We start from the raw sequence: 10,939 nt of genomic DNA on the forward strand, positions 1-10,939 counted from the left end.
TACTAAAACTCTACTCCGGATTCATGAACGGTGCGGGAAACTCAGATTTGATCGTAAGCACGTGTGTAAGATCATGAACAACAACCCATCGTAAACTAACAGCATGCCCCGGTGATCAGCAATTAGCATAGATCTCCGCCCGTGAAACGCCATATAAGGAGATCCTGACCACCATATAAGGAGGTAGGTGCATCCTGTTCACCTGCGGCCATGACGCAAATAAGGAAAGAGGGAGAGGGAGAGAGAGAGAGAGAGAGAGAGAGAGAGAAAAAAGAGCGATCAGGGATCAAAGTCATTTTGGGTGAAGTGGAGTTCAGAAAAAATATTGAATTCAATTTATGCAAGGCCAGGCAACAATATGCAATCGTGGAAAGTCCCATAAAATCAAAATTTTTGACCAAAAACTAATTTTATTTAAAGCAGAAGTAAGTGATATATTTGTGTTAATATAAGTCTTAAATAGTTATATCTTCTGACAGCAATCACTTACATAGAGTGTTTGGACTGAAACACGGGTCTCTCAGTCCCTCTGCTCTGCTCTGAGCCGAGGAGAAAACATTTATCGTATCCTACAGTTTTTATCCAATGAGGAGAGAGAACGGCATGCAGGGCTGTGTGTGCAGCCAAGGGATGCGCCTGAATGTGGTGACGTAGGGACGAGGACTGTTATGGTGCGTTCAAGGAAACTCGTAGACTCGTGTTTTTCCGTCCTGTGAAGTTGTATCAGTTTGATCTGGTACGAGTTCACGGGTCAGAAGTTACGAGTGGCCGTTATAGTGACTTTCACAGGTAAAACAGGTCGGAAAAACACGAGTGGGTTGCCTGGAACGCTACAAAGTCGTAAGTTGTGACTTGAAGCTGTAATTTACGATTTCAAAAGCCGGCCTGGAACGCAGCATTAGCCAAAACGACCGGATCACTCACTTCTGCTTTAAAGCAACACTCAACAAATCCATCTCATACTCAACCAAAACAAACAAACATTTATACAGTAAAAACATAGTATCATTTCAACAGTTATCTAAAATGTCTGAGAACCTGGAACCTGGAACCCATCTCAATGAAGTACATTCAATCACTCATTTTATTTCATTTCATTCAGTTATCCAGAAGATATAAGTGCAAGTCCATTTAGATAATATGTTACAAAATACCTTTAATCACAAAACATAAAAAAATATAATGTTTTTACCTTTAAAATATAAGCAATGGTTGTAAACATGGTCTCACGGTAGGTTCATGCTATGTAAGTCAATGGGACTCGTTGAATGCACCAGGAATTTTCCATATTATTTCCATATATTACTGTTGCCATATGGCAACAAATGTATTACAAAAATAGTATTACATCAAGAGTGAATTAAACATTAAAAAAATAAAGTTTACTTTCCCCAGACAGTGATTTAAATTTTTTATTTGATGAAAATTTTCCAAAATTCTGAATAAAAGACAGTCTTCGGGAGCCCCACACAATGATGTTTACATGTCAAATGTCTATGAGCAAAAAGGACTGGTAAACAGGATATCCTGCTCATTTGACCTCATAAATTGTATGTCCTTCAAAGTAAAAGCCCCCTTTTCACACCTAACTGTAAAAACAAAACAATTATATCGTAGCTTTTTAGAAAAATGAAGATAAGTAATTGTTGCCATATGGCAACACTATGCAATAGAACCATTTAAGAAGTAAAGCCAGAATAGTTTGTCCAGAGATAGACGCGAAAGAGTAAAACAATACCCCTGCCATCGTATACAATGGCACCAACCTCAGAGGGTTAGTTTCAGTCATTTTCATTCAGTCCAGTAACGTTTTTAGAAAGAGGGATCATCTGACAGTGAATAAGGGTGATAATGGTGCTTGTGGTTGCTGTCTTTGCAGGATGCTGGCTGGCTCACCGGGTTCAAGGAGAGTGACTGGTTAACCCTTGGATCTGGTGCTCCAAAAGGACTTTTCCCAGAAAACTTTATCCAGCGTTTGGAGTAAGAAGCCTCTTCATATGGCAGATAAAGAAAAATGAAATGCAGTCCAGTCAGCATGTAGCCCGCCCCCACCCCCTCGAGACAAACCAGTGGTCTCCTGCAGCTGTATGCTGGGCAACACAAGGCTTTTGGTAGAAACGACTCTACCGAAACTCTACCAAAGTCAAGTCATGGTGATAAATAGTAGTACTACTCCAAGCAGAAGTGCAAATTATTAAGCATGTTATAGTAGAGTCAACCTTTCCTCAAACTGAGATGTGTTTTTTTGAGCAGAAAAATATGAAGTATGGTTAATTTGGAATGTTGAAATCTCCACATACACCTACAAAAGCAGGAAATGTTATTCTAGAGAAAACTTAATGAACATTAAGAGAAACTGAATCTTTTTTTTTTTTTGCACCAAGTGTGTCGTACTGATTTTGTTGCTCTGCTGTGAAGTTTACCAAAATCTGTAGTGCTGTGATCTAATTTAATGTTTTTGAGTGTATCATGAAACTTTTGAGTTAAGTCATGTCATTGCTATTACCTTTGAACTACTGTTGGTGTACTTCTGTATAATGGTTGAGTGTGTGGTGAAATTTCTTTGGCATATGTGGCAATTAATGAAGTTATTGAAAAGTGTTGCTGTGTTTTCACCAAAAGAATAGTGAGATTTATTATACAAGCTCTGGCCGACAGTCAGTGCACATCCAGCATGAAATTCTCAGATCATTTCTTGAATTTAGTATTGAAATACAATAAAAACACAGAATTTCCCCAGAGTTTATTTAGAGATCATTGTATATCTGTGTAAATCATCTCTTTTAAGAATTATAATAGCAAAAAGCTTAATCAACCAGAACAGAGATTAACATTATCACCTATTTAGGTAGAAGTGTACAATCACAGGGAAGGTAATAACAAAACCAATATGCAATTTATGTTGTTGGATTATTTTAGGTCTCGATGTCACTTTATGTCATAGTGAAGTTGAACCTTAAAGTGGAAATTTCGTGATGTACATCTGATAAACCTTAGCCCTTTGTCATGACCAATAAATGAGACATTATGATGTAAGATTGGTGTGTTCAGCTCCCCTGAAATATATGGGTTGGGTCTTGGGAATGGGAATGGATGCAACTTTGGGCTCCAAAGTTATAAGCCAAAACGTTTTCCCATTCAAAGTGAATGGGAGTCATCCAAAGTGAAAAAAACCCTTTTGGGGTCCCATACACTGTACTTGAGGGTGACTTTGTTTTTCACTGTTTAAAACCGTTATTTCTCGTGCCATTGGGTTAGGAATCAGTGATAGAACTCCCCTCCATGAAATACAAAGTTTAAAAAATTAGGCTTTCTAGCCTTAAGTTGTTTAGGCATTTGTGCTACTTTTTGGCCTCACTGGGCCTTGTTCAGGTAAGTTCAGAAGTGTGCCTTGGATGTTTTAGCCAAGGCCACACTTCTGTCCCTTCTGCTTTTCCCTTTCCTCATTTTCCTTTCTTTCTTCCTACCCTTCCCTCTCTTTTCCGTAGGTTACAATGTAACGTGTGCTGTTACTAAAGAGCCAAGAGAATAAAATATGAAAATATGCTTAAATAGAAAACAAAATACGAAAATAAAAATCACAGGACAGTAATCAAAAGCCTCTAATTTAACAAAATGCAGTAGTAAATGGAAAAGTGTTGTGTGAGACGACATTAATGTGGTACATTAACAATGACATAATTAACGGCACCAAGAGTAGTGTCCGAAGGATTTTCAGTTGGGCTCACTATATAGTCCACTACATTTATCTCCCTATGTAGGGAGTGGTTACATGCTGTCATTCCAACATCCCACCACTCCGACATACCGCTATTCCAACATGCCATCCCACCATTCCAACAAGGGTTTAATATAAGGAAATGTGCGTTACTCAACAGGTGACTCCCTCCTACTGGTCTGGACTCTCTCCATCTATCTGGCCTGTCTGGCCTCTACCAACTCCTTTCCAACATCCTGCCTTTCAGCCAGAGGCTCTGTGGACTCTCTCTGCCCTGGGTTTTACCTGCCAGGCTGCTCTTCACCTCTGATTGGTGGAGCTGCTTCGTCCAAGGTAGTAGAGGGAGTTTCACTGCAGGTGAAATAAAGTTGTATTTGAATTGACAGTGAATTGTTGAATTGTCCATGAGGCTGTAGAGAACAGGAAGTGGGAGCTGCTGACTCAGCTCTGTGATGGAAACCACTGTCATGAAGAACCTCATGTTCCTCCTGGACAAGAACATGAAGAACACCAGACTTCAACCGTCTGAGTCCAACTCGTCCTCACACTCAGAGTCATTTTACTCTGAGATTCCACCACTCTCTCTTTCAACTCCATGTCCTGTAGAGAAGAAGAAGGAGAAGGTTCAGGTGTGTTAATAAAGACAGACATAAAGCAGTGGTTCCTAATCCTTCATGTTACAGGTGAAACTTCCTGTACCTGAGGGACGAGAGCTCCTGATTGGCTGTTGACGTTTGATAGAGAAACTTGTATTGATCATGTATTGACTGAATCTGCTCGATCAGTTGAGTCAAGCAGAACAAGAACAGCTGATGGTTCATATTGATTCCAGGTGAACATGGAGTTCTAGAGACTCTCAGGTGAGTGACAGGTGAACCTCATTGTTCCTGTTTGACTCAACACCTTTACCTGTGACTGGATCACTGATGACTGACACATTGAAGCTGCTGCAGCGTTTTCTGTGTCTGTGATGTCATGTATGATGTCATATGTGATGTCACATCCTGACAGGTTCACCTGCTGAACTTTACACTTTATTATCACTCCCACAGGCATCAGCTGTGGAAACAGCTACAGATCAGACTCACTCCAGAGTCTCCAGTTGAAAGTCTGGACTCTTCACAAGATCACGAAGCTGCTGCAGAGCTGAAGAAGAAGAGCTCAGGTTGTTTTTGCCCAGGTGCAGGTGTCTCAGGTGGGAGGGGTTGGACTTCAGAGCTGAGACCAGAGAAGAACAGCTGATCTCTGACAACCTGCAGCCCTCCAATCTGAATAAAGAATAGAAGCAGATGAACTGATGATTGAGTTCTCATCTCTCTCTCTCACCGCACACACACACACACACACACACACACACACACACACACACACACACACACACACACACACACACACACACACACACACACACACACACACACACACACACACACCTGAAATGATCAGATTATTGATAATTGATGACTATGTAGTGAAATGATCTGGAAGTGAAGAGTCGTTGTCAGTGTGAGAGAAGAACAAGTGGAAACATGAGACAACAACTATTTCAAACGTCCTTCATTCATCACATCAAAGTCAATGATTCAAGTTCTGAGTGAAGATCAATCAGGTTCAGTTGTGGATCAAAGATCTCAGATCTACAACAGTAACAGTCAGTGAACTCACTCCAGAGTCTCCAGTCTACAGTCTGGACTCTGCAGAAAACCACTCAGCTCCTTCACTCCTGAATCATGAAGGTCGTTGTGGCTCAGGTCCAGGTGTCTCAGGTGGGAGGGGTTGGACTTAAGAGCTGAGACCAGAGAAGAACAGCTGATCTCTGACAAACTGCAGCCCCACAATCTGAATGAAGAATAAAAGCAGTGAGTTGAGGACAATAACTGATGATAGATCAGTTATTGTCTGACACATTAGGCTACATGTGTTTCTGTAGTTGACTGGACTAAAAGCAGAGAAGAAGAGCACAGCCGTCACCATGACGACCCTCAGTGTGGATCAGTAGAACATCAGCCTCATGTCTGCAGCTCAGTCAGAGCCGGCCCTCCCTATAAGCGAACTAAGCAGCTGCTTAGGGCCCCGCAGCCACTAGGGGGCCCCCAAACTTTGCTCAATCATTTGTCCTCTCTGACCTGGCAACGTGTAACCCTTGACCCAACTGGCAACAATGACCGTGACCATAGACCGTGACACGCAGACTGTGGCCGTTGTCCGGTAACGAGCGTGCACCACCCCTTCCTCCCCCTCTCCCCCCTGGCCCCCTCCCTCACTCACTCACTGAGATCGCGATTTGCGAGGAGGTGATTAGCTTTTGGACAGCGACGATGTCCAAAAGGATATATCCGTCAGTTGCGGAAAATAGGACAAGGTAAGGCTAATTAATGTTATGTTTACCAGATGTACGTTTAGCCGAAAAACATGTCGGTGCTTGTGTTAGCTCACTTAGCTGGCTAGCTGCTACATGTACCAGCCTGCTGCAGTTCACATGTCCTGGCTGATTTTAAGGTCTGTTTACAGTGAAAAGATAACAGCTGTTTTCCTGTGAGGGGATAAAGGATCAATCACCCATTTATTAATGGCTGATTAGATATGTCATGTTGCCACATCCTCATCCCCTGTGGCTGGTTCCAGTCATACAGTTGGTAAGTTTCTTGTTTGTTGCCACAATATGTTTATCTCTGTTGGAAAATTAAATTGTGTGTACACAAGTGGCTAAAAAAATTCTACTAATCTTCTCCACAGCTCCAATGGTTACTGCTGATGATGCTGCTGACTAACCAACATCCTCTATCTTCTTCTCAACTGAAGTTTTGTTTTGAGGGTGCTAGAATTTAGCTGTACAGATCATTTAAAGAAAATAAATCTATTCAAACTGTAATCTTTTGTAGAATCTTTTATCCTTCTGCTACATCAAAAGTAGTGATTTAATGCTGCAGGTTTGGAGCCACCTATTGCCATTCACAATATTAACATAAACATTCAGACAAAAACAAAGTAGAAGAAAAAATGACAAGTGCAATTAGACAGCTTTAAGTGTTTCAGTGACTCTAATTAGTAATAAAATATCTGCTCGCCATCATGTTGATAGAGGTACAATAAAATTTGCAAGGGTTGCATATGGTAGCTTATGAATATTTGATGGTACATATATACACTGTGAGTCAGGGCCCCCAATTTTATCCTGCTTAGGGCCCCCAGATGTACAGGGCCGGCCCTGAGCTCAGTGTCAACACAACTTTCACATCACATTCATCTGAGCACAGAAATAAAACAGAGTCTGACCCCAGAGTCTCCAGTCTACAGTCTGGACTCTCCAGAAAACCACTCAGATCCTTCACTGCTGAATCCTGCAGGTCGTTCCAGCTCAGCTCCAGTTTTCTCAGGTGGGAGGGGTTGGACTTCAGAGCTGAGACCAGAGAAGAACAGCTGATCTCTGACAAACTGCAGTTCTGCAACCTGAATAAAGAATAAAAGAAGATAAACTGATCATTGTCTCTCTCTCTCTCTCTCTCTCTCTCTCTCTCTCTCTCTCTCTCTCTCTCTCTCTCTGTCTCTCTCTCTCACACACACACACACACACACACACACACACACACACACACACACACACACACACACACACACACACACACACACACACACACCACACACACACACACACACACACACACACACACACACACACACACACACACACACACACACACACACACACACAAACACACACAAACACACACACACATCTGAAGTGATCAGATAATTGATTATTGATGACTATGTAGTGAAATGATTAGGGATGCCCCCAAATAGTCGACAAAAAAGAGCTGTGTCTTGTCAAAATTAAGTCGAAATCAATATGACCGAACTGTATGAAAGGCTATAGGGCTTTTAATTTGAAGGGCCAGATACAAGAAGTCGTGATTCTCACTCGCTGTCCGTAGTGCCCTTCTTGTTCCTATAGACCCTTTCAGAGAGTATAAACAAAGACAGGTGTGGCTCATTAGAAAACGCTCTGGTACACTAAATGGAATGGAGCCTTAATTAGTATTCTTGGTAACACCTGTATTTGTTTATACTCTCTGAAAGGGTCTATAAGAAGGGCACGGTACTGGTCTCTGGTGTTTGTACGCGTGCGTGTGCGGTCAAACAATAAAGTGCCCAAAAGAGGTTCCAAAGGTAAAACACAAAACATTTATTTACAACAAAAAACCTCTATGCAGTAGTGGCAGGCATGACACAAATGGCACATCAAACACGGTCAAAAACGGTTTGCCTTCAACCAGCACACCTGGCACTGATTGTCCTCTGTTTAAATGCACCCCCCGTGACCAGAAGTGTGTGACACCACTTCCGGTGCACAGAGGTATCACAATAAAAACCTGCCACATACAAAAACACCAAATAAGCTAAAATGGTTCCTACAGTGAGTTGAGGACAAAGCTCCTTGGTGACAGCGTTAATGACCTTGTTGTCATGTGACCATGAGCTGAAGCTTCCTTCCTGTGGAGCCCAGTGTTGATGTTCATGAGCCTCAGTGTCTCCACAGTGGGATCATCACACCAACACTGTTCTCTGAGCTACAGGACTTTAACCTGACCTCTCACACTGGGAAGCTGCTTTCACCTTTGACCCTGAACCAAGCAAAGAGGGAAAACTCAGATCTACATCACATCTGCTCAGCTTCAGCTACAGTGGCTGATCCAGCTGTTCTGTTAGCAGCTTCATCTGAGAGCAGCTCATCATCATCATCATTGTATAGGCCACTTTGTTTCATTTAGTTTCTGAGGTGCGTATGGGCGGGGATAAGGGGGATGGCTGACGCAGCCCGAGAGTAGGCACAGGTGATATCTATGATTGTACTGATTGCTTTTTTGTTCAGAATCAGCGGGAGCGTAACGCCACACCTTTCAATCGTGAGTTAAAACATTTTGAGATGTAAAGAATTGTATGAAATTAAAAAAATGAATGAAGACAGAAGCAATGCCTTTTTTGGTTCGTGGACATGCATTGAAGGTCAGCCTCCCGCTGACTAGTGTCACCTAATTTGCTTTGAAGGTGCCATTACAATAGATCGAAAGGTAATGTGAAGATTGGCTGATGCATTGAATTGAAATCCAGAGTGAAAGCCATGATTTCTGCCTCCGCAATGAATTAAATAAATGATTTGACTGTGAAACATGGATAAAAACGCTGGTGATACTGGCCTCGCGGAAAAAGGCGAGGATGATAAGTTGTATCATGACATCGGTGCAAGGAGGACAAAGTTAAGGCAGCTCACCTTAAAATCAAACCAGATCGAGGATCTGTTGGGAAAGGGAACGGACTATCGAGGCATAATGATAAGGATGGAGGATTTCAACGCTGTGTTTGAGACGTTCAAAAATCTTAACAAATCCGTTCAACAACGTTTAAATGCAGAGGAGCTGCGCACTGACCAGGAGGAATGGTTTCAGCTAAAGTTAAAGAGATTTGACCACCTTTTGATTCATTCAAAAGGTGTTATTGTGGTGCGAAGATGCCAAGGCAAACCCCCGCGATGATGGGGCTGCTGCTGAGGAGGAGGAGTTATCTCCGCATGACAGTGTGTCAAATGTGTCAAAACAAAGATCGTCAACTTCAAAGAGTGCGCGCTCTAGCGCAACATCAGCATCCTCTGCGCGCATCAAAGAGGAAACAAGGGGAGTGGCTTTGGTGGCAAAGGCAGCCGCATTGGAGCAAAGACAAGCACTGGCATTAAAAGAGGCGCAGCTTGCGGCTGAGAAGGAGGCGCTAAGGATTCAAACGGCCCTGGCGGTGTCAAATGCAAAGATTAAATCGATAAAGAATATGATGTTTCTGAACCAAATGATGGGATGAATGAATATTTTGATGAAGAAGTTGTTTCACATGGTCGAAAGGGTGTTGATGTGCAAAAGGTGATGATTCCCCCCACATATCCCATGCAGCCCCCAGTCTTCAGTCTCAAGCCTCCAATTCCCCCCACACATCCCATGCAGCCTCCAGTCTCATCACTGGGAGCCAGACCCAAGGTTAAAGGGCCACATGAGAAAATCACAATGCCTGAGCCTAATCCTGGTCATCAACGAATAATAAATCATGACAATGAATTATATGATGTTATAAAGAGGCAGACGGATATAACAGAATTGCTTGTCAAACAACAACAGTCAACTCGTTTACCTCATCGTGATGTGCCTGTCTTTTGTGGTAACCCGCTCGACTTCAGGTCTTTTTTGAAGGCATTTGAACATGTCATTGACTCAAAAACTGACAACAATGCAGATAAACTCTTCTTCTTGGAGCAGTTTACTAAAGGTGAGCCACATGACCTGATCTTACTCTACAATTTGCCGTGAGGAAACACCAGGGACTGGATAAAACCAAATAATTAAATGAAATGATAAAAAATAACTACAATTATACCATAAATATGCTAAGACTAAAAAGATTAAAAGTAAAAATGAATACAAAATAAAATAAAATAAAATAATAATAAAACATTTATTTGTTTAAAAATGTATACGTGTTCACTGACCTCTGAATGACCTCTAACCCTTCAGCTTCTACCAGCTGCAGTAACATGGAGTCAGAATCAGTCGCTGCTTCAAACTGAACTTCACACATTTGAACTGAACAGAGACAAAAGTCCAAAAGGTCCAGTCAGTAAACTCACCCCAGAGTCTCCAGTCTACAGTTTGGACTCTCCAGTCCAGCACACAGAACCTTCACTGAAGAATCATTCAGTTTGTTTTTACTCAGGTCCAGTTCTGTCAGGTGGGAGGGGTTGGACTTCAGAGCTGAGGCCACGACTTCACACCAAGTCTCTGAGAGTCGACACTCAGCAAGTCTGTGAAGAGAGAAAATATGAAACGTGTCAGAATGAAATGAGATGAAAGCAAACCAAACTGAGTCTGGTCTCTCTTCCACCAGGTGGAGGCAGAGCTACTCTACAGGTGATCGTTCATGCTGATCTACCAGTCGCATATTCTAATTGTGGATCAGCTGATTGTGATCTCAGTGCAGCAGCTGTGGGTTTGAACCATTGATCTCTGATTTCAATCATTGATCTCCGATCAGACTGACTGAACCAATACAACAGCAGGATAAGTTAATAACAATAATAATAATTAAAGCCGCAAGCGGCGATGACGGGCCCTCGCTCACCCATGCGACCGCGGGGCCTGAGGCATGCCTGGGCTGCAATGTTTTGTTCATCCACCAGGTGGC

At 42.3% G+C, this 10,939-nt stretch overlaps 2 protein-coding genes across 2 annotated transcripts in view; one reads left to right on the forward strand and one right to left on the reverse strand.

Moving 5' to 3' along the window:
* Window positions 1-4,966, forward strand: part of amph (amphiphysin) — a gene marked incomplete at its 5' end in the record, with an annotated part of 34,547 nt that extends 29,581 nt beyond the window's left edge. The window contains 2 exons of the mRNA XM_083990682.1: window positions 1,880-4,315; window positions 4,801-4,966. Coding sequence (XP_083846808.1) covers window positions 1,880-1,984 — 105 coding nt within the window. The 3' untranslated portion in view covers window positions 1,985-4,315; window positions 4,801-4,966. The remainder of the gene's footprint in view (window positions 1-1,879; window positions 4,316-4,800) is intronic.
* On the reverse strand, window positions 4,597-10,677 carry LOC311000048 (uncharacterized protein; the record flags this gene model as incomplete). The annotated part of the gene is made up of 4 exons (XM_083990683.1): window positions 4,597-4,986; window positions 6,995-7,168; window positions 10,386-10,559; window positions 10,664-10,677. 4 exons carry the CDS (start codon window positions 10,675-10,677, stop codon window positions 4,803-4,805), a joined length of 546 nt encoding a protein of 181 aa, XP_083846809.1. The 3' UTR covers window positions 4,597-4,802.
* Window positions 10,678-10,939: the final 262 nt, after the last annotated feature.

The sequence above is a fragment of the Trachurus trachurus genome, assembly GCF_905171665.1.
Source record: "Trachurus trachurus genome assembly, chromosome: 17".
Taxonomy (NCBI): Eukaryota; Metazoa; Chordata; class Actinopteri; order Carangiformes; family Carangidae; genus Trachurus; species Trachurus trachurus.